The sequence below is a fragment of the Tubulanus polymorphus genome, chromosome 3 (genome assembly GCF_964204645.1).
Source record: "Tubulanus polymorphus chromosome 3, tnTubPoly1.2, whole genome shotgun sequence".
NCBI classification, from domain to species: Eukaryota; Metazoa; Nemertea; class Palaeonemertea; order Tubulaniformes; family Tubulanidae; genus Tubulanus; species Tubulanus polymorphus.
In genome coordinates this window covers 11,053,917-11,081,772 of record NC_134027.1, presented here as the reverse complement: position 1 = coordinate 11,081,772, position 27,856 = coordinate 11,053,917, and the positions used below count along the sequence as shown (strand labels likewise).

At 37.6% G+C, this 27,856-nt stretch overlaps 3 protein-coding genes across 7 annotated transcripts; 1 reads left to right on the top strand and 2 right to left on the bottom strand.

Moving 5' to 3' along the window:
* Positions 1 to 32: 32 nt before the first annotated feature.
* Positions 33 to 13,699, bottom strand: LOC141902906 (alanine aminotransferase 2-like). 5 transcript variants are annotated; one of them, XM_074790842.1, is made up of 15 exons: positions 11,114 to 12,259; positions 10,016 to 10,196; positions 8,982 to 9,303; positions 8,652 to 8,833; positions 7,406 to 7,495; positions 6,954 to 7,062; positions 6,166 to 6,296; positions 5,432 to 5,548; positions 4,645 to 4,854; positions 4,032 to 4,165; positions 3,313 to 3,421; positions 2,565 to 2,630; positions 2,171 to 2,326; positions 1,540 to 1,652; positions 33 to 1,452 (listed from the first exon to the last, which is right to left on the bottom strand). In XM_074790842.1, exons 3-15 carry the CDS (start codon positions 8,986 to 8,988, stop codon positions 1,362 to 1,364), a joined length of 1,515 nt encoding a protein of 504 aa, XP_074646943.1. In that variant the 5' UTR covers positions 8,989 to 9,303; positions 10,016 to 10,196; positions 11,114 to 12,259; the 3' UTR covers positions 33 to 1,361. The 5 variants fall into 5 exon arrangements, with proteins under 5 accessions (XP_074646943.1, XP_074646945.1, XP_074646946.1 ...); XM_074790844.1 differs by lacking the exon at positions 8,982 to 9,303 and having other exon boundaries at positions 11,114 to 12,256; XM_074790845.1 differs by lacking the exons at positions 8,982 to 9,303; positions 10,016 to 10,196; positions 11,114 to 12,259 and adding an exon at positions 13,655 to 13,699.
* LOC141902905 (uncharacterized) lies at positions 13,402 to 22,217 on the top strand. Its single transcript, XM_074790841.1, has 14 exons — positions 13,402 to 13,453; positions 15,290 to 15,499; positions 16,191 to 16,269; positions 16,357 to 16,413; positions 16,496 to 16,607; positions 17,245 to 17,286; positions 17,387 to 17,463; positions 17,555 to 17,664; positions 18,060 to 18,156; positions 18,585 to 18,664; positions 18,942 to 19,113; positions 19,635 to 20,531; positions 21,126 to 21,236; positions 21,952 to 22,217. Exons 2-14 carry the CDS (start codon positions 15,315 to 15,317, stop codon positions 22,084 to 22,086), a joined length of 2,154 nt encoding a protein of 717 aa, XP_074646942.1. The 5' UTR covers positions 13,402 to 13,453; positions 15,290 to 15,314; the 3' UTR covers positions 22,087 to 22,217.
* On the bottom strand, positions 22,162 to 27,721 carry LOC141902907 (tetratricopeptide repeat protein 5-like). The gene is made up of 10 exons (XM_074790848.1): positions 27,656 to 27,721; positions 27,334 to 27,466; positions 26,692 to 26,903; positions 26,325 to 26,463; positions 25,570 to 25,664; positions 25,405 to 25,458; positions 24,566 to 24,712; positions 23,765 to 23,949; positions 23,261 to 23,405; positions 22,162 to 22,473 (listed from the first exon to the last, which is right to left on the bottom strand). Exons 1-10 carry the CDS (start codon positions 27,719 to 27,721, stop codon positions 22,354 to 22,356), a joined length of 1,296 nt encoding a protein of 431 aa, XP_074646949.1. The 3' UTR covers positions 22,162 to 22,353.
* Positions 27,722 to 27,856: the final 135 nt, after the last annotated feature.

The following is a 27,856-nucleotide window of genomic DNA, read 5'->3' as shown; positions in this document are numbered from 1 at the left end:
AACCTGAGAGAGAGAAGGTTTTCATATGGCACAAATTATCTTTCTAATTTATTAGTATAGAATTACATAATATATGTAGTAACAATTCATATGTATGTTTATTCTTTCCCATAGAGCAAACAGTCAAACTGAGTCATTTAATTATATACATATTCAGCACAAGGTACGTCACAAAATCACAGGGATAATTGATATAGGGATAAGCGGTGTTTGTCAGAGATACTGGTCCAAACTGTGACACCGTATCATCAAATTTGATACGTCGCTTTGCAACAAGTCATACTACCAATGCCAAATTCTTCAAAGATCTAAACTTTCCCGCAACAAATTCTCAAACAATATACACACACAAATCAAATCATCAATAAAGCTATCAAAGAATACCATGAAATAGCAATCAAAAATCTTTTGAGAATATAATGCTGGCCAAGTCTGTTTTAAGATGAACAAACAAAGCACTAGGGTAAAGAATAAAAGGATTGCATAGCATCTAATTCCTGAAATCCCTGTTCTTTTGTTTCCCTGAAAGTATGAATTTACAGAATCTGCTGATCCATTTTAATACCACATAAATCTTTACATATGCGTAATGATGTCATATTCTATTTAAACATGTACATGTATCTACAATTTACCAATGTACTCAGATATATGGATCTCCAGATGTACCTAACTAACAATAAAATCAAATGGAAAAAAAAACAAATGGATGAATTTATTCATGATTATCGAAATATTTTACAACAAAAGTTCGTGATAAATAAATAAATACTGTGTTTGTTTGGGTGACCAAGTCGACTCGTTCAAGTCAGTCTTCTATTCATTCAGTTAGAAACTTTAGTTTTCTAAATGAAACTAGCCTCGTGCGTCAGTCCATTCAAAATGGCATCATCAACAGCTCAGAAAACTGTTGGTCAAGCACCAAGACTGATCCTGGGCACGGCAACATTGATTTCAACAGATTTCTTTACATCCAAACTCGACCAGCCAAACGAATGTGACTACCAGTAAACAAATTACAATATCTTAATGATAACACTCATTGATAATGATAGCGTTGGAGGAAGTGCTATGACCTTCACGCAGAAAATTCATTTCTAAAAACATTTCCTAGTTTGACTTCATATTTCAACAATACCGGACCATATCATATAGTATATCGAGTAACAAGACAATTAGACAGCTATAGACTTCGGAAAATTTGCAGCGAAAGTCGGCCATATACCAATAACATCAGCTCTACACAATAATGAGTTTATACACTGATATACTGGTACAGGATCGAAGGGCAAGCAGCTATAGCGATCTTAGAATATTCCAACAGATTTCTATGTACATTCTTGTTTTTCTAAATTCATTGATTACTTGTACTTGGCCATGAATTTCGTGTGGAAGTCTTTAAAGCGACTTAAAACCTCTTCGATTTTCTCGGTAGGTGGCAGGATTGTCATTCTGAAAAATTTCACATTTCAATTATTTTTGGGAATGTACACTGGAATGTCATTCCAATCAGTAAATAATAAGACATCGATCAGTTACCTGAAGTGATAAGTTCCATCTCTTTGGCCGAATCCACTTCCGGGAACGACACAGACTCCCGTTTCCTCCAGGAAATTAAAGCAATAGAATACATCAGGTTTCATTCCTTTGGACTGAATATAAAAGAATATTGAAACGACATCAAATACTATCAATCTATAATGCATGCTTCATTAGAGACGACTCTTCATTCCATTTGTGAATTGGTATGTTCAGTTTAAACATACGAATATGCTCAAACTATTTGAAATACCCAATACCAAGGCCGGTAGAGGATTTTAATCTGGATTTCCATTGTACGTATTCCGGTTCTTAGACTGATTTAATTGAAGGGTGGCCACTTTTATTTGACTTACTCCCTGACTATTCTGACATGCATGTTGTTTTTTCCCTGACTTAATCTCTAACAATCCAATCAATGAACACCATCAAATATGTAAGACAGACAGGAACTAACAATCCAATCAATAAACACCATCAAATATGTAAGACATAGACAGAAACTGTTTGATTTTTACGCGCAATCTCAACAAATTTCTCTGACTTAACCTCTTTCGCAAGATTCCCCGACTTTTCCCTAATTTTCAGGTAAGTGGCCCTCCTGTTGGAGCCCATCCTCTACAACACTAACCTCAGCTTCCTTGATGAGTTTTTCCGGTAAGAATATTCTCGGGAAAGAATACATAGCCCCCTGTACTTCATTACACTTCACACCTTCAATACTGTTGAAACCATCAGTGACTAGTCTAGCCTTTCTCTTTAGTTCACTCAAAACAAATGTTTTCTCCTACAAGAAGAATTGCATTTAAAAAAAATATTTCCAAAAGTTTTAAAATGATATATTCATCTGAATCTAACCTGAACAGTATTTACGGTCTACCTTTATATAAATGGTGTATGTAATGAGTCTAATCTGTATCTCTCTTAAACTAATTTATTCTCATTGGCCCCAAACGATCCGAATTAAGTAGCGTTCATGGTTAAGTCACTTCTACATGTACATACGAAAAAAAAACACTGCTAACCTTTAACCAGAGATCATAAGATAAGTCGCCTTCTTTCGGGTGGTTCACTACGCAATCCATTGCAGACTGGAATTTAGATGAATTTACATATACTCAGCAACTACTTATAATAATGAGACACGGGTACCGAATTCACCAGCAGATGGTGTAAACAACAGTCAAATGAAAGTGGTGAAATCATAGGTGAAATTGGTGATGAATACCATGATCTGTCATTCTCAAACCGAGCTGAGAAGAAGATACCTAACAAGTTATCATTACGAAAATCCATCCGAGCTAAAATATTACGAGTTATTGAATAGGAAGGACCCAAAATTATCAATGAATATTCTATAGATATGTTGAAATATTCTGTAAATATTTTGTTTCTTACAAAGTGTATTGATATGTTTTTCTACGTCCTTATACAATTGACATTGTCAGGATGAATAAAGTTATCTATTATCTATCATCAGTTCTTTCAATCAACTTTCAATCAACTGGATTTTTTGGCGCTTAAATTATTGAGCTTCCAAATACGAGATTGACTTTTTGTCATTGTTCAGTCACTTCAGATAATAGTTAGTTCAATGAGGAAAAATTTGCAAATGAAATTGATTGAATGCGGATAACCAATAATAAGCCTAACTACTAGCAAACCTGGCTAAAAGTGGATTCATTGATTATCACAATAAGCAGTGCCCAGAACCAGTACCCTAAACAGATTGGCAATTCGGGAACTGTTCTTTTTGTAGACTACACAACCTACCTGACCAGACACGGTTGGGCAAAGTTTAGCCGACAGCGATTTGTAAAGTTGAGCTTTCACTCCGGGATCGAGATTAATCACCTCACAATAACCACCACGATAACCACACCTACAAATGGAGAAAAATCATAAAAATCCTTACAAAACTTATTATACCAAACATGCAAAAAAAGAGATTAACCCTTTCAGTGCGTCTACACCGCAGTACGGTGTATGAATCGGTAATGGATTTTGCTAGAACACCACATTGCGGTGTATTGATGTAATTAGTTTTTATTGAAAGATGGCAGCAACTGTCAAACATAGTGAAATATTAGTAACTAACGATACACCGCGCCGCGGTGTATACGCACTATAGTGGTATTCCCGTTATTCAATACACTAGGTTGGAATTTTTCTAAATTTTCAAATTATCTCCAGCACTACAGGGTATTGATTAGTCAGCACTGAAAGGGTTAATAATTGCTCCTTTCTTGAGATATAGACACACTTTTGGCGAACAACAACTGCCACCTATCTTAATTCTGACCGCGCCAGTCTTTTGGCTCCAGATAATGGTACATACTTCTTCAAGTGAATGCCTGCTGGGGCTATGCTGTGCTAATAAACGATGCAAGAAACACTACCCGGTGATTTATTCTTGGGACTGTTGTATGGGGCATTTTTGCAATTGCAGATCTGACCTTCAGTATGACAGAAAATTTAGCCAGCGTACTTACTCTCCCATATAACCTTTAGACGTAGACATGAAAGAAGCTAATTCCATTTGACTGTATTCCGGGCCCATTTCGGTCATAACTTTCTTGAAGGAGTGAAATTCCGAACCGGCTGCATAGATGTTGTGTTGATAAACCTGAGAACAGAGGCAAAATTTTCATATTGCTTGAGGGCAAATCTACCAGAACACACGACAAACAATGCTGTAGTAGTATGGGCTAGTTAAGAATGCTGTAGTAGTGTGGTACAGTTAAGGTGTCAGCTCACGAATCTGAAACTCAATCTATCTTTAAGTGTACCTGTACTAAAGACACTTATCCTCAATTCCTCTCCTGTCCACTGGGAATTGGTACCTGGCCTGATAGATTGGCTCCAAGAAATTGCCTCCCTAGTACCTTCGACAGAAATTTCGGAAAAGTGCCCTTTTTGCAAATATCATTTCTATGTCCAGTAGAATTGCCCTTTTTCATGTTTCCCTGCTCTCCCAAAATTCAAATGCTAGGTATGGCCCTGATGACTGATATACCTGCAGGTTAGGGGTAATGGGCTATGGGTTGAGAATAGCAATGTCACTATTTGGAGTAGTGAAAACCATAACAGACATGTCAGACATACCTCATCGGCTAGAATAAACAAATGTTCTTTCTTCGCGAATTTGATGATATCCTGAATATTCTCTTTCGTCAAAACTTGCCCGGTCGGATTGCCTGGATTGATTATAACGATCGCTCGCACTTGACATTTATCGCGGGCTTCGTTGATCGATCGTTCCAATTCGGAAACGTCCAAACCCCAGTTTCTCTCCTCGTTTAGATAATAATTCACCTGCAATCAGTTTAAAACGTTTACGTTTCAGCGAGGCTTAGCGGTGGTACACAACATTTTATTACGGCATGAAAAGGCGTTGGTGAAAGTTTTTATCGTCCAAAGTCTGACAAAGTTGAATCACTGTGTTGAAGTATACAAGCAGTAGAATAGCCATACTCTGACGTGGAGAATTGATAGTTAGTTTAAAACCAGCGCTATATTCAAAATTCAAAAGAATAAAAGTAAATTCTATTTATCCAAAGTTAAAATCAAAAGACATTTTGCACTCTCGCTTGAGATCATTGTCAGGCGCAAGGGAATAACTTAAAGCAAGGGGTATATATATACACAGGGGAAAATAAGCTAATTGGGTAAATTCAAAATTTCTTTTCATTTAAAGTTTTGATCAATGAAATTCGCTTTTAATCTTTTCAATTCGTATACTGTAGCGGATTTCAAACTCAAGTCTCCAAACATTTGTGGCTAATGATAGTCGTAAATGCAGTGCAGAATATAATATACAAAATATATATTTTCAAATATTTGGTAGTATATAGCAGAAAGCAGCCACCTAAATCGTTTCCACATCAGTTACCTGATAAGCGTTGTATTCAGAATTCGTGGCTGAATAAAGAGGATATTGTGGAATAGGGATCATGATACCGGCTCTCTTATTTCCGTCTTCACCAGTCATCATCAACTTCAACATCGACTGTTAAATTAAGGGGGACAAAAATATCTATAGTTAGCCATACATCAGGACTATGTGTTCTCCCAAATGAAGCTGAATGTTGGACGAAAACCCATGTTAGCATTCTTTCCATAACTGAGATTTATACAGTTTTTAAAATTTAGCTTATGTCTCAGCTACAAGTATTTCAAATTAAAACATACTGGAACTGGTTCCACAGTTGTGAGTTAGAGTTAACTCCGAGGTAAAATCACCGGTAGTTCATTTTCAACATGTTAACTCTGAGTCAAATCTTAACTCAGAACTGTGGAACTGGGTCCTGGGCAACAATGATCTGACTGCGTCCCCCAATAGCAAACCTATAAGATGGCAGTAGGTTGGCTTCCTGGATTTGATATGTCCGCTGTAAGCCAGCGAACAGCACTGGTATATATCATCTCGTCTTAACCCGCGGATATACCCCATTGTTAAAATAGATCGTGGCAATGAAGGAGGATTGTTGGATGGTAGCCTATAACAGGAGGTTGTATCCGAACATGAACCTACAACGATGGCGTTCTCGAGGGGATGTCTAACGTACCCTAAGATACAAGGAGAATTAAGTTCATTATCCGCTTGCCAGTTATGCGAACACTGACCTTGATACCGTCACTAGCGCCAGTGCTAAGGAAACAGTTCTGCCAATCGGCGGGATGTCCATCTCGTTTCGTAATGTAATCGGCTATATCACGTCTGATAATCTCGAGGCCTAAACTATCACTGTAGGATCCTACAAAATACATATTACAAACATCATTAGAATCTTAACACTTGTTTCATTAGAATCTTAATACATGTTTACAAAGTGGATATTTCATGTAGGCATGCCGATAATGAGGAATTGTCAAGGCAAGTTCTGGATTCGTCGCTTAAATAACATCGAGCTGAATTGCACCCCAATCCAAATTGGTAATTCATCAATAACATAAATTCTTACAGGTGCGGATGAATAGTAGTAGACGTTTTTTTAGATAGGATACAGGGTCCCTACAAATCGGTCATTCTTGGATATAAGGAGTTTATGAGGAGAAAATTCCCGATTTCAAGGAATTGTTTGGTGGTTTTGTAAGTAAATTTCTATCCTAACACTACTAAACTTGCTTTTGGGTAAAAAGAAGTCCTGGTCCCAACCATATCAATTTAAGGGTAGTCTACTGTTCAACTACAAAGTCTTCTAGTAGCCTTTTTCTCAAAATTGAAGTGCATTTTGCTCAAATCAAGGGGCTTCCAAGCACCTTTAAAAGCATTTTCTGTTCGGAAGTTTTTTTAAGGAAACAAGGAGTCATAGGGCCCCGGGGATATACATTTTATGGTTCGAAATTCCATGATGAAGCTCTCGGGGTGTTTACATCACTTCACTGACGCAGTGAACTTAGCACTTACATACCTAGACTGCCACCTTTACAGTCAGCTAGAATTCGCTTGGCTTTGTCCATAACGTCTTGCGGATATTTTCCTGAGTTAAGCAGTTCTGGATTCGTACAGCACGCGATCACCTGCAAGTAGATTACATTCAGGACTATTGCATCAAACGTACATCAATTCAACGACAATTCAATGCCATGTGATCATGTCAAAAGTGTCTGAAATGTGTTTCGATTTCAGTTACATTTTATAATTTACATAGGTAACTTCATATCGAGGAACCAATCCTGTCAAACTGACAGTTCTCGAGGATTTTGTAGGTAGGACTCTAAATAGGCTTTGCCCAGCCAGGGGCTGATATATTAATAATACTATTGAAAGGATTAGTAATCATTTTTCTTAAATTTGTCCGTTGTAAAAATGGCAATTGATTTATTCTCATGATTCGAAATTATCAGTTGTACAACTACTGACCTGTCGGATAAACGTCAAAGGTTTCTGACCCATTGCGTGGGCGTCTCCTATGTTACAACTGATCACATCCGGAAATGGCTTCTTTACACCCTATAACCAAAAAGCAAGATTGCAAGATTTCACATCACGGACATTCTTTTTTCGCGGATGCCGAAACCGAGGTTCACCAGTAGCCACCCACTGGAGACAGAGATGGCTCATAATGCCTTGAGCTCAGTTGCGACTAAACCTTTTTTGCTGTCTATGAAGAGCTGGGCTCATCATACAATTGACATTCAATATGTGTATACAAGACAACTTAGTTCGGATTTTTTTCTTAAAGTGGCAAAACTTTCGGCAGTTAGCTCAGGTGGTTAGCCAGCTGGTGGCACCACGTGATGTGCCCATTGCATGTCTTATGCTGTCGCGTTCTGATGGCGGTCGGAATTCAGAAGAAATATCTCTAGCTATTTTCATCAAGGAAACACCATCATAAATAAGGCCCAATCAAAAATAAATGGTTTTGTTTTATCTAAATTGCTTTGATTATGTGTTTAATTTAGGGACCCCAGCAGCACATAATTGGTCGAAGCAAAAGGGTTAAATCCAATGATAGTCTTAAGTTTTAAGACTGACCTTAACTTGTAAGATTAAACAAGGAACCAAGATGGTCTTAAAGCGAAGTCTTGACTGACAATGAAATTAGCCCCAGTTTGAATATTCTGTGATCGGCCGCTCCTGTCTGGATCCACCCCTGTGAATGATATTAATAATACCTAGAGTAATACCCGTGGGAACCACCTTTGGCCCTGACTGTTCAAACTGTTCAATTTATTCGCAATGGAATTAAGTCGGGCCATTTAAAATCTATGTGTCCATGCCGGTGGAGACCCTATGAGCTTTGATGACCTGTACCCGTGGAGACTTTGAAATATCCGAGGTAAACAAAATATGTACTGAGCTATGCGGGACTCAAACTCCTGATCCATCCTGTGCTCTACTAACTGGGCCATTGTGACTGCAAAAGGATATTGTACTGTAGAATTGTTTTGATGCAGTAAGAGCCAATAATTAGAATTCCTGCTTACTGATTGGCTGAAATTTTGTCTGCCTCCGTTTGGCCCCCCTATAAATAGTTTCACACCCGTTTATACCCGTTGCATTAATTTATACAATGATTGACTACCACACAAAATTTCAAGGCCCAATTCATCTCCACGGCGACACTATTTGGTACATAGTTTTGCATTAATTTATAGATACTCACAGATTTGATTTCCTTATCGATCTCTTTAGCGCGTACGACGATAGCTCCACGAACTGCGTACTCCATTTTCCTCACGTGCGGATTCATATTCTCCACGGTGAGCACCGTTCGCCTCTGTCCAGCCGTATACCCAGCCATTTTCAGTTGACTAAGAAATCGAAGTTTTAAAAATCTGCGAAACACTGCAACAGAACAATCGCGAAAATCAATGTTAGTTATCACCGCAAATAATTGGATTCCGAGTTCATGATGATAAAGATATATTTCATATAGCACCGTTTCCCTAAAATCAAACTCACTGTATATACTTTACAAAGGGTTCGTACATACCAGTCATTCCTGGATCTACGAGCAATTATTTCATATAATTGCTCGTAGCCTGGATATAAGATTTCAAGTTCTGTATCACTTTCGTATCCCAATATCCTGATTACTGAACATTAAATTTCTTGGAAGGCCAATCCATACAGAAGGCGACAGATATGCAGCTTAAAAAGCCTGTTCACCACCATGGCACAGACATGGAGAGTTAATAGATCGTTATGATAATAAACTGTCAATACATCAAGTGACCCACCGTTAATAATGTTAATTAACTGCACCTGACAGCTGTAGGAATTTTGCTTTGCGGTGATAGGCTTAAAATATTTTTCTGCAAAGATTGAAATGACCACAGGCAAATTGTAGTCAAATGCTAGTAAGCAAAGTACCGGTAACTTATGCTTATTCTAAAATCATTATTTAGAAAAATAATTGCAGCAGACTTCTTTTTCAAGTTAAATTTTCACCGAACCAGGGCAATAGATCATTTAGTGAAATCTACATTGTGAAACTTGAAAGTCATCTCACCCAAACTAAAATCATTGGTTCCAATTGATTCAGGTCGTTAGGAGTCTACCGTTATATCATCCTCCCTCTGCAGGGACTCGAACCTGATGGCATCGCTACACTCAGCCACGGCACGAACCCCTGCATCAGTAGACCGGGTGCGCAGGTACATGCGCAGCTTTCCGAACGAAAACTGGCGGCACCTATCAGATTACTCGTTGTATAATCGTTGAGGCAAATTTCAAGGAAGAACTATAAATGGGAAATCTGGGCTAAAATAAAACGGGATATCTGATTGGCTAAAAATCACATCATCTGAACTGCGCATGTATCTGCGCACACGGTCGATTATGGCAGGGTTTCGTGCCGTGGCAATCTCGATGCCATCAGGTTCGAATCCCTGCCGGGGGAGGATGCCGTTATATCAAATATCAAATTATCGTTTTTGCCTTTTAGGCATCTAAATAATGATGAAATACATATTTCTTAAATCACATCGAATTCACGAAAACAAAAATTCCGATTAAATGATTCACCTGATAAACTTGCTTATACAGTCAAATCGGCTGAAACTGGATTACAATCCTATCAATTTAAACTGGATTTCGATCTGATCCTGGAATCACTTATAATCCCATTCACCCAAATGAAGTTCATCGGTTCAAACTGATCTCGATTGAGCAGGTTCGACTGTATTAAGATCCTCTTCAGAGGCATCTACATTACAAAACTACGTTAAACGAACAAACTACTAATAATATAACTGGCTCATATTGCGTATGACAAAAACAAATGTTAGGCTCTCAGAACTGTTAACTTGTGCAATAGTTGTAAATCACTCGTGAGTAATAAAACACTAGTGAGTAACATGACTAAGAAATTTCAGAGTTGAATGATTTACAATGTATATATATATATATTTATTTAGGTGTCCTCAATTGGCAACTTGTGCACAAGCGGCGACTTAATAATAAAACAAGCCACCAGTGATAGCAGTTCTCGGGGCTCAGGCTTGAATCTTTTATCACTGAGATATGCATCAGGCACTCTGAAATTCCCATGCATTAGTTCCCCTTGAATTTCGGATGTTGTATCTAGGGCAATTTTGAATTCTGAAATTCCCATGCGTTTATTCCCGATGCATTTTGGATAGGCCAGATGTTGTATATAAATTTTGTCTCTGAATTTCCACCCCATTATCGTCAATTATGAGGTCATCTTCAAGGTCATTTCACGAAACCGGAGTTTTTAGTGCCTAGTTCTGTGCTAGGGGGCGCGCTGGGAGTAACTGAAGGACAGACACACAGACAGACAGCACGAGACAGTATGAAAATAATTGTCTCGTAACGGAAGCCAGAGACCCAATATTTTTTTTTCATATTTTTCACCAGGTATTTGCAAAATGCAGTCGCTAAAGCCTTTTTCTGTTGGTAAAATATTTTTCTTTCTAATGGGCCATGTTTTAACATTATCAATATGGAGTCATCCCATTTAAGTTGAGTAAACCCCTAGGTTAAAGATAATAGGCGAACCAGCAGTTTATAAAACTAGCAACTAGCTTAATTGAAAACATACAGTTTATTCTAATATTAAGCTAAATGTTTGATTTGTAACTTGTTAGTATTTTATATTACCTTATGATACTATGATAACATCTAAATCATAAACAAATCATGAGTGATGCGTTCAGTTATGCTTAAAGAAAGGACAATCTCACACTGTTTTACATATGTAATTAAATTTGCCCTATCCGTCTGTAAAACAGACCCTAAACCTTACTCTAAACTTTCTAGACCATAACCCTATCGAAGCTAATAGGCCTACCTAATAAAATGATTTTATTGTTAATTTTACTAGTAGGGCCTATATCTTATAATATAGGCCTCAAATAATGGCGTCACGGCAAAACATCCACTTTTAAGTATGTTTGTTTTTGCTGTACATCGTTTGGATCTTGGTTTCCCCAAGACTGAACCCGATTGTATTTAATTAACCAGGCCTTTGAAGTGTTGCCCGCACACTAGCAGTATTCAGCCAGCAGGACTCATACCCACTTGTCACTCAGCAGTGATAGTGAATGCAACAGCATCACGCCTTATTCCACTGAGCTACAGAGGAACTTGCTAGATAAATTATGGGCTGGATGACCAGTCCTGCAGTGTGGCTGTCTCCACAGTGATCTACGTCGCTCTACGATCCCAGTGTACCCACCCACCCAGACACGTTCATTCAAGCATGACTTTTGCCGACACAACTACTGTCAGCATTTTTGTCTGTGTTCAAACTGCGATATCTCAGCAAATAAACAACCAATTTTGTTAAATAAACTATCTACACTAGCCTTATGACATCTTACGTTTGTTCATTTACATATCATTTTGTTGATAAATCTGATTTAGTACAATTAAATTTCAGATACAAAAAGGCAGTGGATATTTTGCCAATGCAGCATTATTCCTATTTTTTGCCAATGGTGCGTTCTGATTGGCTAATTGACGTTACGCATGCGCACTGAGGTGCGTGACTTAGAAATATCAAGGAAAGTGTGGAGAACAGAGTTAAAGAAAATAGTAGCATAGAGCGGGATTCAAACCTAGACCACCTGGCTCACTCAACACCACCCGTAAGTTCTCCCTACATATAGCCTCACCTTATCCTAACCCTTTGGACCCTCTAAACCCTTTGGACCCTCTAAACGAAACCCTTTCCCTAAACCGAATATAATGATGTTATTGTTATATTATTATTACTATATCTTATTATATATAGCCATTGGCAAAATAGCGTTTACTAAAATAATGCCGCATTGGCAAAATATCCACTTCCATATAAAAATGATGCGCTGTTTAGCGATGAGATAGCATCGCTCAAGTTATCTTGTTGCTAACGAACTACAGTGTTAAAATGCCTAGTTTCAAAGTGAAAAAATTGTGTCATTTTTGCTATTTCTGTATTGATATCGCATCAAGCACGGACTTTGATGAAGGAACCTCTGAAGGAATATAATAATAAGAAAACTTCGAGGACAATCGGTTTAGTGAAACTGGATTTCTGGTGGTTTAAAGTCACAGTGATTTAAAAGTATCCAGAAAATGGATCTTGGTGAAGATGACAACAGTCTCTCTGAGCTGGTGCCTGTTGTGTGTGGAGTTGAATGCGCCAAAACCTTTTTTATTTGGCCTCTTTTTTGGCTTTGTGACCTTGTTGTTTGCCACGCCGCTGCAATAATATGGTTGGTGGTTAGGTTTTAAATCAAATAGGCCTACGTGGTTAGTGAAAATATCCAAATGCGAGCAGAGAGGACCCAAGGACCAGGGAGAGAGGCGGAGTCAGCTGGTCAGAGGCACGTCATCGAAAAATGATGTATTGATGAGTATTTGAAATTGAATAAAAGCCAAAAGGACTTTTGTCGTTAAAATTAATCTCTGTAACTCCTAAACCTATTTATAGATTAATCAGAAAAATCACTAGAAAAACAAAATTGGGGTTAAACTCGTTCGTAAATAAACTCGTTATTTCTTCACGCACAAAATGTTAAAAAAAAGGTAACACCACAAAAAAATTAAAAACTCACTTTTCCGATATGTCGCAGCAATAATCGATATAGGTAAAACTCAATCAAAATAAGCAGGTCTATTTTCGATCCGTTAAACTCAGTCTAAACAATCAATACATGCGATAGATATTTGAAAAAAAACATTGAAATAAATCTTGATGATAGTTAACATCTGATTGAATATGTTTTAGATTTGAAGACATAATCGGAGGGCCAGAAAATCGTTAAGACATAGTAGATTGACTGTGAGATCAGGTTCGAATCCCATAAATAAATAATCCCAAATGACCTTGGGTAAGTCAAGATAGACTGGCCACTTTTCGAGCGTCCGTCCGGTTTAGCTGACTTCTCTTCCAACCTAAACACTGCCAAATTGGACGACTTGACAGTTCCCAGTATCTCTGATAACGAAAAAGACGTAATGAAACTTACCTTTATTCTGTTTGCCTGGCGAGTACAATTTCGATTTTTTATAGGTGCAGTATTAATAAAGAGAAACACAGATTTCTAGTTTCCGTAACTTGTAAGCGTAGGTTGGTCGTTAAGAAGCCCGTTTAAGCTAATGGAACCACGCAAGCGATTAGCCGTGGCTCGCTGGACAAATTAAATGACAACATACCTCGCGAAAACAGTGACTCTATCCTGACCCGTTTCTTCAGCCTGAAGGGGAAGGTCGTCAAAACAGATGATTGGCATAATAAATGCAGTTCTGTATGATAGGATTGTGATGACAGCCCGCGAAATATAAATTTGCGGCTAAAATTCCATTCGTGGAAAACGTAACTTTTGCATGAATTGGAACAGAAAAGAAAGAAATCATCTTGCAAATTACTGTTTAGAAACATCATTTTTACTGAAATATGAATTCATTTGTAAAGCCGCGTGTTAAATGTAACCAGTCTCTTCATAATGGGAATCTTACATTGAGTTATACTGATCCGCCACAATTTTTTAGTACTCCTTTGTATTTTCATCACAATTATTCAAAAACATTTTTCCGTCTTTAAAATGTCTTGAATCAATTTGCATATGAGTCATTGTGTCTTAATTTTCTATCTCAGTATTTGCTTAACAGGTTTTTTGTTCATTTCATTTCCAATGTAGGCTTAAAGCTAAGCATACATCGACAAAGCGACTGACTGGAGACAACTAGTTGCTAGTGAGCGAGTACCCCGCTCAGATCGAAAATTTAATGAAAACCAGCAACTGCGTGGCTCATGCCAGTCGCTACGTAGGTCCATAGCGCACACATCCACAGCAACTGAGATGTGTTTTAGCAAATATTCTTGAGGGCATGGCAAGTCACGTGACAAATAGCTTTGTTTTAGTCAGTTAAAACCATGTGTTTTTGATTATGGAGCGCTCACATCGACGGATATGAGAGCAACTGAGTACAACTAGTTGCTCAAAAGTAGAAAACGAGCAACTGGGTAGAACTGGAGATAGATGGACGCTAACCAATCGTAAGCTAGCTCACATCGACAAATTCGAGCAACTGATTGTATCCAGCCAGTTGCTCTCATGCGCCGAAGACTGCCGGCAACTAGTTGTCTCCGAATTTGTCGATGTGAGCGAGCTTACGACTGGTTAGCGTCCATCTATCTCCAGTTCCACCCAGTTGCTCATGTTCTACTTTTGAGCAACTAGTTGTACTCAATCGCAGTCATATCCGTCGATGTGAGCGCTCCATAATCAACAACACATGGTTGTAACTGAATAAAACAAAGCTATTTGTCACGTGACTTGTGATGCCCTCAAGAATATTTGCTAAACCACATCTCAGTTGCTGTCGATGTGTGCGCTATGGACCTAGCGACCGGCATGAGCCACGCAGTTGCTGGTTTTTACTAATTTTTCGATGTGCGCGGGGTACTCGCTCACTAGCAACTAGTTGTCTCCAGTCGCTTTGTCGATGTATGCTTAGCTTTAGGCTTTATACCAAATGTAGTATAGGCATAGGGCCTACTGCATCCATGGCCAGCGCGTGCGAACAAGATTTCTATTTTCGATTAAGTAAACATCGAATTTTATCTTTTTCGTGGGTGAAACTGATTAGCCTCATAATCAATAGCCTGTGTGGTTCATTATTTTACGCATGATTTTAGGCTGGAATATCAAAGTCATAAGATTTTTTGGAAAATACCAGACCTAATGAAACGAATTCGTTTCTGATTACGGTACCCGAATCGACAAGATCGCACTAAAATATTAGCCCACGTACGTTAGCAAATCTTTTTCTGTATCATTTTTCTAGAATCGGTTTTTAGTTTAAAAAACCTATGGATTATTTTTCGCAAGCTAAGACGGTAGGTGGTGGTGGTGGTGGTGTGAGAGCAGCATTCGGTCCGATGGTGTTCTTCGCAAACCATCCGAATTTAGCGTCTTTACTCACGATTTCGTTGACTATCAATAACGCAAAGAAATCTCCGTCGCCTAAACTTCAGCCGCAAGTGATAAAATGCAGGCAAGTTCATTCGATAGTTCTAACAAATCAATGGATTTGCCATGGGTCGGGTCGGACTTATACTTACCAGAATGACCTGAATTCTGATATCCCAGAGTATATACAAATAAGCTGGAAGTGAATGTGTTTATCCTCCTTTTTATTTAACGAATATTTTAAAATATTCATTCGTTTCTCTTTATTTCCTTTCGGACAGAGTACAAAATCTATATTGTTATTCGACGAATTATTCAATTCATAACGTATATACTAGTAAACATATTTTTCAAGACACCCATTTTAAGTAGTAATTTGGTGATTGCATGCGTGTTACATATTTCCTTTTTGTCACCCCGAGATGTAACCTTTGCAAGTTACGTATAAGACGACTGGAGATGGTATATTTTGTATTCTTCTATTCTAGAATAGCTTACTATTCTAATATTCGATATATTCTACTATTGTACTATTCTACTATTCTACTCAAATGTTCCTCACCAAAAATCGCGAGCTCTATCGTTATAGTGCTATTTGGTCTAATATATCGTCATTACCAGACTCGCGCTTTTTGATTTGCTACCTCAGTTGTTTAACCTGGTGCCTAATTCATTGAAATGATTTTCAATTCGTTCCGTACTTCAGTAAGCTGCTTCATTTTTGTGTATTATCAACCATTGCGCAATTTTCATAAATTTCACATATATATACGTAGGGAACTTATATTCACCGAGCCCGATATCATAGCATCCCCTGAACTCGGAGACGAAAACAGAATTTATCTGATTATGCAGGTAACGAAAATTCGGTATCGGGGTCTGATAACTTTTTTTAACGAAAAAGTAGCTTATCGAAAACGATGTTCGTATCTGACATTTCAGCGAAAACTTTACGAAACCGGACGACTTCAAGCAAAATTCCAGAAGATGTCTTTGGACGTAAGCGATTAATGCGGCTAATAAATCTTTTAATTACGGTTGAACAACGATGTCCCCAGAATATGATTTTTTTCAATTTCAGGCATCGAAACCTCTGCCTGTTATAGCGGCGTGCTATAAAACCTGCCTAATGTACACCTTACTCGCGAAATTGGCGCCGAACTGGAATAAAGTGGGATCTCTTTTAGTACAAGGTATTCCATAAAATCGCAGAGGCCAATAACATAAAAAACTAAAAATGATAGGTATTATATTCTTGGTGGTTCCTCTAAAAATGTATCCTTCGCTAGATTTTTAATTTCCTATGTAAATATGTAGAACTATTCTAGGCCTACTTCAAATGAACCGTGTGAAATTTTTCAGTTGATGATACAGACACTTCCATATTGGTTTTGCAGCGTTGCATTGTAAATAGAAATATCATATCGTGTGAAAAATAAATTTCGTATTAAAAAAGTGGAAATTATTCACACTGTGGGCCGGACCGTGTACCGGTATGTCCCAGATCTGTGGCTAAGATATTTAGGTGTCGAACTGAATTTCGATAACATACCATACGAACTGGCGAGCAAATTAGTATTTCCCAGGATCATTTTTGCAGTTAACTCTTTTAGAGTTTAGAGTTAACCATGAGTTAAATGCCGCGGTATTTCATGTGTTAACTCTTGGGTCAAATCGTAATTTTCAACTGTGGAACTGGGTTCAGTTTATCCAATTCTAACCCACTTCTCTAAATCAGGGTGGTCATCACAGGGTTTTGTACAATTGTGAATTGTGCAAACGGTACAAAATGGCAATTATACAACTGGGGATTGCTTTTCCATTTTGCAGGTCGAGACTTCATGAACTATAGCCAGAAATTAGCAGCGATAAGTAAGTTTCGGTCGTTTTATCATCCAAACCTATAATTATATTCAGAAAATGCATTAATCGCATAAAAACCTCTTCTAAAATGACCAAGAAAATGTTTCAGAAATGGATATGAACATTAATAGCAGTGAATTGTATCTATCCCTTGATGCGGCAGTGATTCGTTTGCCTCTGATTTCGGTACGGAGAAATTTCGTCAATTTTGAATGAATAAATCGAAAGAAAAAAAAAACAAGCCAATGATGTTATTTGATTATTTGTTTTTTGTTAGATAGAGGATTTGGAGATTTGTCGACCGGTTTTAGACGAGTTCTTTCAGAATGAAAACGGTACTATTCACGAATATTCCATAGACAGACAGTGGTGCCACGTTTTGCCCAGGTAATTGTAACATATGAAAGACGTGGTGTCAGAGAAAAAGTCAGGGAATTTTCTTTTCTTTAAGTCAGGGAATAGTCAGGAAATTTTGTAAAAAGCTAAGAATGAGGGATATTTGTAGAGATTGCTAGATCACACGTGGAATCAGTTTCCGTCTATGTCTTACGTATTTGACTGCGTTAATGGATTGGATTATTTTTAGCTTACCAATTCAAATAAAAGTGGCCACCTTGAAAAAAATAATCCACGCAGTGTCTTCATAATGCTGCCTGGTGGCCATATTGAAAAAAAAGAAATTTCGTTGTGGTGATTTCTGTTTGTTTTTTTTCATGACCCTACATAAGCGCTTTCACATTTTTTATTCTTGAAAATTAATTTCAAACAATCACCGTATATAGTATGAAGAAAGGACAGGTAGTAAAAGTGGTACGTCAACTGCCGGCCGATTGCCCGTACAAATCGTACAAAGATCTCAAAAGGCACTGGAAAAATTTTGTAAGTTTGATTTATTTCACTGGAGTTCATGTTCAATGCAGGTATCAATAATCAGCCGCCTTGGAATAATCCATCCACAGACATATATATTCACTAACTAGCGTGGTGTGAATTATGATCATTTTGAAAGTAGGCGGTAAATGGCCAGCTTTTCTTTCGGTACATCATTTGTTAGTACATTTTTTTCTGGGGAGAAGTCAAAGTCTCGGACGAATCATTATAATATATATATATATATATATATATATATATATATATATATATATATATATATATATATATATATATATATATATATATATATATATATATATATATATATATATATATATATATATATATATATATATATATATATATATATATATATATATATATATATATATATATATATATATACATATCTTTATATATATATTTTTCATTAGTATGGATATCGTCTACCGGAAGTGGAATGTAGTTATTACTTACAAGTTTACTTTCAACCTTTACCAGACAAATTATTTACGTATCCTTTTTTTATATTTCCAAGAGAAAATTAACTCATTCGCCGAGTATGAAACTGGTTTGAAATTTAACTCAAAAAGTTTTAACGAATTCAACCTATTTTTTGTGAAACCGGGCCCAGGGTGATAGAACTTGAACTTGAATGTCAACAGCAGGCGGCGGTTATATCCGGAAATCGCACCTCGGGCTCTAGAAACCGCCGCGAGAAAAATTTCAATCGACATGCCCGGTGAATACCTATTTTATTTCGTTCGCGTTTTCTTAACAAATTGAATTAGTTATCCCGTGTACTGTATCAGACAAAGGGATGTTATTCATTTTCCGCGTCAGAATCCACACTCGATCATCCAAGCATTCCTACGCGATCTACATCAGAGAGTGCCGACAGTGTGCGGTATCGAAATGACGTTCAAACCGAGGGGACAGTTCCTGACTAACACGCTGAATCAAGTACGTGTGAATCGTCGAGAAGCCTCGCTGGAACTGACCGTTTTCAAAATCAAAGTTTACATGATCGTAGACTATTCAATCTTCAATTTAAATGTTCTCCAATCTTTCAACCCTGGCGACGATTTATGTGTATACCGAATATTTTTTTTTTCTCAATTACGGTATTTTTCCAAGAAGAAAAGGGAGGGTCAAGGGGAAAAAATCAAAATACAAAAATAATTTTCATCATAGGCGTGTTAAAATGGAAGGAACACGGAAAAAATTGAAGTGAATTATTTATTTATTTTTGGAGCATTTTTCCACATAAAACCCCGAAAGACTGTAGAAAAGAAATACAAATGATGATTGTGATGAGTTTGATTCAAATGATGGGGGAAATGAAAAAAAACTATTTTTTTTTTGTAAATCACAAGATTGAAAATTAAGATGAACAAAACTTTTACGAGTTGCTAGATTGAAAAAAAAGATGGACATAAACAATTGAGAAAAGTTATCCTATACCAATCTACTTTTATTCGCAGGCTTGTAGCGATAACGTTACTGTGAATATGACGCCGAAGCCACCACTGGTGGGGCTGCCTGTTACCGTCAACCGCTCCGTCTCTGTACCGGTATTCGAAACTCGGACCAAAGGGTTCATATCACAGACCGCTGCTTTTAGAGAACGACCAGGCGTCGATAACCGAACTAACGAAGTTGGGAAATTGCACACGAGTTTGCAGAGGTCGGCGTCAGAAGGGGAAGTCGGAACGCATCAACCCGTACCGACAGTCGGGTCGAATCGTCCGGACCCCGGATCGTTCCTTGCCTCGCAAACGGATCGATCGAGAACCGGGGGATACCTGGGTCAAGGGGGCTACTATAAATCAAATCGGATTGTTAACACAGCCGAGAGCCGCGTAAATCCCGCGGTAATCCCCTGTAATTACCACCCGCTGCAACCGGGCCCGCGAGAAAATAACGACGATATTTCCACCGAGAACGAATCGTCTGCCAGGAAAATCCAACGTGGAATGGATATTAAGGCATCGCGGGAAAACGGTCCGAGTATAATTCAGAATCAAACACGTGACCAGAATTTATCCGCTTCTCAGAAAATGATACCGAAATTCAGACCCGCGATAAAAATGTCGATTCGCGTTAAACCCAGACAGGAGGCGAAGAGGATCATCCCTCAATTCAAGACAGTGAAAAAACCGAATCCAACAGTTACTACATGCGTTCCCGGCGTTCAGATCGGAGTCCAAGGTAAACTGCAGTCACGATCTGATATTTCGATTCGAGAACGACCCGCTGCAGAGAACGTCGATCATAGAAACAATCGGTCTAAGGAAGTGACGCAAGAAACGGCGTCCATGAAGCAAATCGTGGACGAGATGTTCGTCGGAATGCAGCAAACGTCTGCTATCAAAAGAATGGCAAGTATTATACGACCAGGAAAATTGGAGAAAAAATTTTGGGATAATAAGATAAAAAACCCACCATGTACAAATTAAAAGAATTCTAAGATCGAGAATTTATTTTATCAAAAAATCTAAACACACACGTTTCGATCTCGCCCTAGAGATCATCGTCAGGTGATTCTTTTAATATAGTTGGTTTTTATCTTTAACCGTTCACCACGTTTGAGTGTGGTTATTGTACAATTTTGGGATGATTGGTTTCGTCCGACTTCCGTATTTAGTGGGAAGGTGGGGTCCTCTGCAAAGACTAGAGCACTGCAGGTTTACACGAAGCGTAGAAATCAGTAATCACTGTGTAGATTGAAAGGTTCGTATATAGAAAAATCCTTAATGAAACAGAGAGTTAAGCGGGGCTTCCCAATATCCCTCGAATAAAAGTAAATTGAAAAAGGCTTTGCGTGTACATGTATTTAATCAAAATGTTACATATATATATATATATATATATATATATATATATATATATATATATATATATATATATATATATATATATATATATATATATATATATATATATATATATATATATATATATATATTATATAGGCTGACAGTACGTCAGACGGATGTTCTAAACCACCGGCGGCGAAGAAACCTCGGCAAAAACCAGTCATCGATTCATCAATTGATGTCAAACATTTGGCCAACAATCACCAGGTTTGGTCATACACATCGATTACAAAATTGTCTCGTTGATTTGTAGTATAATTAGATTTTTACATAGTTCAATGTCATCGAAATTCGAAACAATTTTTAATGAGAATCAGTGGAACCTCATTGCAGCGAACTTCACCAGACCAGAAAATATGTTCGTTATAACCGATAGTTCGTAAAATCCAGCATGGAATTAATTAAATTTTCTTGCATGGGACAAAATTCTGTATTTGTTATATCCGATGAATCGCTGTACGCGATCTTAGTTCGTTGTAACGAGGTACCACTATTTTTTCCAATGTTTTTTTTTCCGATTGTACCGAAATTATTTCGAAATATTTCTCGCCCTAATTCCCTATTTGAAATGTCAATAGCAGGAAATACGTTGAAGACGTTATAGCAAAAAAATATCATCTCCACGAAAAAAGCTCATGTACTGTAAATCGTTTGAGATAGTGGAACCCGCTTAATTCGGATCAGTTTTAACACAGCGGAATTTCGTCACCAAACTTCGGATTACCAGAAAATATGTTCGTTATAACGAGCCATCGTTACTTCTGTATATCAACCTTTTATATTCAGTGACTAGGATACTTGGGGGTCATAACCTTCTTTGTGTCAGGCCCCTGTGGTTGGTGCAAAATATGATCAGAATCCAAGCAGATTCCGGTTAATCATTCAGACGAATTTCAAACAAGGACCATACGTTTATTTTCAGTTGAATAAAGTGAATACGGCAACGCTCGTCGCATGGATGAAAGAACAAGGGATCGTTTACAAATCGAAGGACAAGAAGGCCGATCTAATGAACAAAGTCAACGAATTCTTAAACATCAAAGCGTCCGAACAATAAAACGATCCCGAACGATGAAATTCAAGAAAAAATTTCAGAAAGAGTTGTTTAAAAAACATAACGTATTTATTTCAATATAAAACAAATGATCTTTTTCTATACAATTATTTCTTTCGATGTTATACAAGATTTGAACACGAAAACGTTGAATAAAAATGTTGTTTTTTTTCGGTGAAAAATGAAGATTCTTTTCTCCGGGTTCTTTCGAAGAAATGTGGAGTATACTGTATAAATCACATATAGCACATATGTTTCCAGAGTAACAGTCTATTCGCTGACGGTGCTACACTGCAGGTATGTCGGCGCTTGTTTTTCCGTTCCGAGCTTTCGTCCGTTCACGACTAAATTCACAGGACTGTCCACGCGAATATTTCGAAATACGAATTCCTGAACATTTTAAAATATAAGGCTAAAAAATTTATACATTGTTTCACATTTCCGCTGAGTTTAAAAGTTGACCCGCCCAGCCACTAATCTACCCTGTACATTACTTTTTTTTGAAATGACGATCAAGCTTACAATAACAGACGCAGCAGTTATAGAAATGAACTGACCAATAATCTTATTGCAATTTACAAAATGACCTGGCTGATTAGGAGAAACAAGGTATGATTTTATTTTGGCCTAACTCAGAGATATATTCCCAAGATGCTGAAAAAGGCTGGTGGGTCTGGTTGATCGAGGATTTTTGGAAGGTATGGGTCCATCATTGAGGACTGAAGGCATTTGAGGAGACCCATCGCATTACAAAATCTTCAGGACAGGTTCCAAGTTTCACACGATCATTATCTTAAATCTTCAGACTGATCTTTGTTGTTAGATCGGCTTTAGAAGACAGACGGTCTTAAATCTAAGTCATGACTGTTCAACTAACCCAAAGTTTTGAAGAACCTCACATGCGATGTGGGACTAAATTTTTGAGAATACAAGAGCATAGAATTTTCTCCCGAGACAATCTGATGAAACTATAACAGATTTTCAGGTCACCTAAATTGAAGTTCCGCTATATACTGACGTAGACAGGGTTTCTCGACCCACCAAGAAAACCCCCATTTCAACAAAAGGGGCTGGTTTTATAGACTGGTATTAACTTTTAACTCGGGGGTTAATTCAGTTGCAAATGAATTGAGTCTAGGCCCCCCGGGGTTAAGGTTTTAACCTCAAGAGTTTTTACCTTATCATTGTGTAATACTGCGTGGTTGAGTAACGTCGGTTCGGGTATGGTGACGGTATCGCCTATTTTTACACCGCACCCTACAGCGATGTTATACACCGTCACCGCGATACACTCTTCATTTTTATCGATCATACAAAATGTGCTGAAATAACGAAAATATGAAATTAATTGTTAAGGAAAAATATATTCTTTTCAGGGCGGATCTAGTCGGGAGCACGTGCTCCTGTCGCAAATTCTGAGTGCACTTTTTGGAAAAAGTGCGAAAAAATTTTTTCTTAAAGAATTGTTGCAGAATGTCATTTTTGTGTCTTAGCATTAAAATGGGTTGAAATTCAAAAATTTTCTGGGGGAGGTCCCCGAGACCCCCCGCAAACGCCTGTCATGGATAGTGCCTTTTCTCGTGAATTGCCCTTTTTTTAATTCTGTGCTCCTGTCATTGTCTGCCTCTAGATCCGCCCCTGCTTTTTGCAAAGATGAAGAGGTTAAGTTGAAGACACTTACAAAGGTACAGGATCATCGGTAGTTAAACTACAAACAACTTTCCCACAGATTACTGAATTCTTATTCTTCTCTTCTTTCACATTGTTGAAGAGAACTTGCTCCAGCGAACTTCCTTTAAGCGGTCCGAGGTCATTATCAGTTATCGAACTCGCGAATGATTGAAGTTTCTTGGCTTTGAGTTTACCCTATAATTAATATTAAGCATATTTGTCACGATTTAAAAGAGGTAAACAATTTGGACTCGAAGGGAGGTGAAAAATACCAATAATACACCCACAGCTGATGCCGGTTTCAATAGGCAGCCTGGACCCACCTTTCACAGACATTCATCACTTTATCACCATCCTTTCACAGACACTTTTAATTGAAAATTAACTCACACATACCGAACTTAAAACTACAATGGCGAATGTCTGAAGGTATGGTTCCAGGAGAGAGACCAGGGGCAGATTTAGTGGATGGTCTTGGGGGTATGGATCCCTGCCTTTCCATTGAGGTTGCCCTTTTCGTCAAGAGAATGATCGTTAAAACCTGCAAATTTGACACTTATCCTCTCAGAAATTGGGGGGTATTTCCAGATTTATTTCTTCAAAAATATCTAACACCGAAGGAGCGCTAATAGCCTATGTTGCCCTGTTCAGGAAAATTCCCTGGTTTTTATTCTGGGCCCCCGGCCTTCCAATTTTTCCGCCCTAGCACATTGATCTCAATACCTGCATAATACCCTATAGCGCAACAGATCAAAATACGAGATTATATAAATCAACATGGACGGATAAAGCTTCGACCTGTAAAACTCACCTTTGTATTAATAAGATCGGTTAATCGACTGAGATAATCGATCAAAGCATTTCGTTTTTCGTTAGGTTCCGGGCGTACTGGATCAAGCGCGGTAGCTCGAGCAAATCCTATCAACGATAGCTGATACTCCTCCTGATATTTATACGCCTACACAAAATATAATATAATTTATATTTTTCCCAGAAGTAGCATTTGCGAAGACAACAATTTCCTAGGTCTGTATACTTGAATAATTTCAACTTGTCACTTTAAACTTGCATACAAATATTACAACAAACATCTCTATGAAATATCAATTGAATCTATATTTACTGGTCTGAAATGATTTGAGTTAGGAGTCATCTAATGTAGAAAGATAAATGATTTAACAAACATTCGTGTAGCTTCAAAAAGTATGATGTAATCATCATTTCATCATGAAGATTGAAAGAACCTGTGAAGGAAAGGTCCTTTAGAAATATGTGGATACAAAATATCTTGAGAGACAATTTTCATAATTAAATTTGAGGGACCGAGGGCTAAAACTCAGAATTTGAAGGATTACGTACCCACAAAAATCGATTTTGGAATTTTAGGGTTTTTTTTGAGGCGTCTGAAGGGATGTAGGAACCATGTAATATAAATTAAAGAATGGCATAAAATCATGGAAAACACAGTTTTCGATTAGAGTTTCAATTTCTTTTCATCCTAATAAATCTATTCAAATTAATCCCCTTTCTACTGAAATTGAATGGTTGGTTCAAAAATTGATGTGGTAAAAGTTTTTAAATGTCATTTAAGAAGTTGCATTCTATTTGACTATACATTTTTCGATATCACGATAATCTACGATAACTTACTATAGCACGATTGTAATGTAAATCTGGATTACAGCTTGCAATAATGTCTCTTTCCTAAAACAGATGGAAAATGATAGAGCTATTCGACCAAAGAAACAACCATGTACTTTTGGTGGAATTGCTTCTTAAAATTTTCATAGACACCGAAACAAAATTAGCACTTACTGCTTGAGCGTAAGCACTCATACATTGCTTGAGAACAGTTGGACTCTGTCCACTCGCACAAAAAAACAACGATAGATAGGCATTTCCCAATACGACTGCAATTGAAAACAATATTAAGTTAAGAGCCTACATTAATCCCTGGATCATTTGGTAGCGATAAAAGTAATTTAGTTTTTTTTGGATATCCGAATCAAATATCATATTTTACATAGGTACAAGGTATTAGATTTATGAATAGCTGGACTGAAAATATGCCGATTGGATTGAAAAACCGATTTAAACTGGATTATTTGGCTGTACATCCATTTATTACACACCAGTAAGGCTAACAAATTCATACTTTGTAATGTTTCTCATTTCTGCTGAGCTTAAAAAGTTGACGCGGCTGGCCGCTTATCTAACATAAACTTAACCTTTTTTAAAATCACAATCAAGCTAATCAAAACAGACCCAGCAGTTATAGAAATGAACTGATTGCAAATTTTATTGCAATTTACAATATGACCCGGCCAATTAGGAGAAACAAGTAACACTTTATTTTAGTCCTACACATCAATAATCATTCAGGCCTTCCTCTATATACAAATTTGGCAATGTTTTCCAATATAAAATGAATTAGAAGGAATCGTTATAAAGAATCATATCTTCAATGAATTGATGCTGCTGCAGTGTAGGATTTGTAATATTTTTCTTGTTGAGGTCAAGCCAGCGAGAACTGCCATTTTTTAACAAATGACTACTTAAACATTGCTTACACCAAGATGTTCCATCTTTAACATCCATTTGAACGGCTTCCTTGGCTTTTTCGACACTATCTAAAATATTCTGGTGTTGGTTTTCTTTAAATTGTCTCATCACCATTGATAGACTGCGCAATGATACTTTATTTTTTGCCTACAAAAAATGAGAGACTCAAGCTTTCAAGAAATGGAGATCAATCTGTCACGGTCATAAGTACACCCATATCGAAAAGGTTAGTGATTTAAAAAAAATTCACACTTGACTGCTAAAAATCCGACGAATCTTACCATGGATCGGATCTTAGTCAAGCTGAGTTAGGCGTTTCTTACCTGGAAAAGATCAACCCAGATGTGTGAAGAATTAATTCATGTAAAAAGTTACCTGGGCTAAGGCGCCGAGAAAACAATTCTGAGCATCGATAATCGCGTTTCGTTTCCAGTAACATTCGCCGAGTTGGTTCCACGCTTCGACCAGACTCGGTTCCAGTTTCACGCTTTTCGACAACGCTTCGAACGCATCGGCGCTGAATTCCTGTTGTACGTTCAACGCTTTTCCTTTCAGCATCAAGTATTTAGCTTTACTGCGCACTGCGTCTGAAGCGATATCAAAATAATATCAGTACACAAATGCAAATCAAATGAATGTTTTTAAATGCTCTGCGATGATCAGGGTGAACTTCGGTTATCGCAGGTAGTTGATGAAGTGAAACGATTAAAAAAACTGTCAGTTTGTCAGAAATATAGTCCAAAAAGTGCTCAAGTACTAGGCAAAAGTTTTGAGTTACTACGATCGTCAAAAGCTACTTAGGATTACAAATTTATGCACAAACAATAGTTAACTTCCATCTGATTACAGAACAGTCAGTTTGAGGTAAGTTGATGGCATTTTAAGGGGTGAAGTAGACCTCAAAATTAGGGACGAAAATTAACCTTATATAAGCACTTTCGCCCTAGACGTTGTTTGTGGAATGACGGCTAGGTACTTTTTTAAGCACACTGCCAGTGCCTGGGCCTAGGCAATTACCTTTCAAATTGTCCAGAACGATTAAGGTCTTTCTCATTTCATTTTCTACATCGTAATTCTTATTGATAGCTTTGTCCAGGCCGTGATTACCAAAATAATGGTCTCTAAAATCGTATAAACTGTCAACCGCTGCCTGTCGATGAAAAAAAATATAAAATCATGAACCGGCTGGTGGCGCCCTCATAAAGCTCATTGACCTAAGAAACTTAACACGTGCATCAAGTGTGACATTGTTACACTGACTATCAACAAGGTGACTTGTGCGCAACATAAGATAATTTTGAAGATTAATTTCTTCATAAAATGCAACCAAAATACAAACCGTTGCTTCGTCAAATTTGCTATTTAAGGATGGATTAGCGGCATTAGCCTCGTCGTTGGCCGCCATTTTGACGCAGTCAAATCCAAGCCCGGATGGTGCTGCCCCCTGCAAAACTAAGATTGACCCTAGCTAGCTAGATAATGTCTAAAGGGACGATGAATACAATATTCAATAAATCGTTCGAATACGATATTAAAGTTA

Excerpts from the sequence above, each read along its gene's own strand:
- LOC141902906 (XM_074790842.1), bottom strand. Across the intron at positions 7,496-8,651 it reads TCGATAAGGAAATCAAATCT|GGTGTAAAGAAGCCATTTCC; the intron begins GTGAGTATCTAT and ends TTTTGGTTATAG. Across the intron at positions 4,166-4,644 it reads TGTTTATTCTAGCCGATGAG|GTTTATCAACACAACATCTA; the intron begins GTATGTCTGACA and ends CTCTGTTCTCAG.
- LOC141902905 (XM_074790841.1), top strand. The coding sequence starts at position 15,315 with ATGGATTATTTTTCGCAAGCTAAGACGGTAGGTGGTGGTGGTGGTGGT. Across the intron at positions 18,665-18,941 it reads TTACCAGACAAATTATTTAC|TTATCCCGTGTACTGTATCA; the intron begins GTATCCTTTTTT and ends AAATTGAATTAG. Across the intron at positions 19,114-19,634 it reads TGACTAACACGCTGAATCAA|GCTTGTAGCGATAACGTTAC; the intron begins GTACGTGTGAAT and ends TTTTATTCGCAG.
- LOC141902907 (XM_074790848.1), bottom strand. The coding sequence starts at position 27,721 with ATGGCGGCCAACGACGAGGCTAATGCCGCTAATCCATCCTTAAATAGC. Across the intron at positions 26,904-27,333 it reads CGTTCTGGACAATTTGAAAG|ACGCAGTGCGCAGTAAAGCT; the intron begins GTAATTGCCTAG and ends ATATCGCTTCAG. Across the intron at positions 23,406-23,764 it reads ACCGATGATCCTGTACCTTT|CACATTTTGTATGATCGATA; the intron begins GTAAGTGTCTTC and ends TCGTTATTTCAG.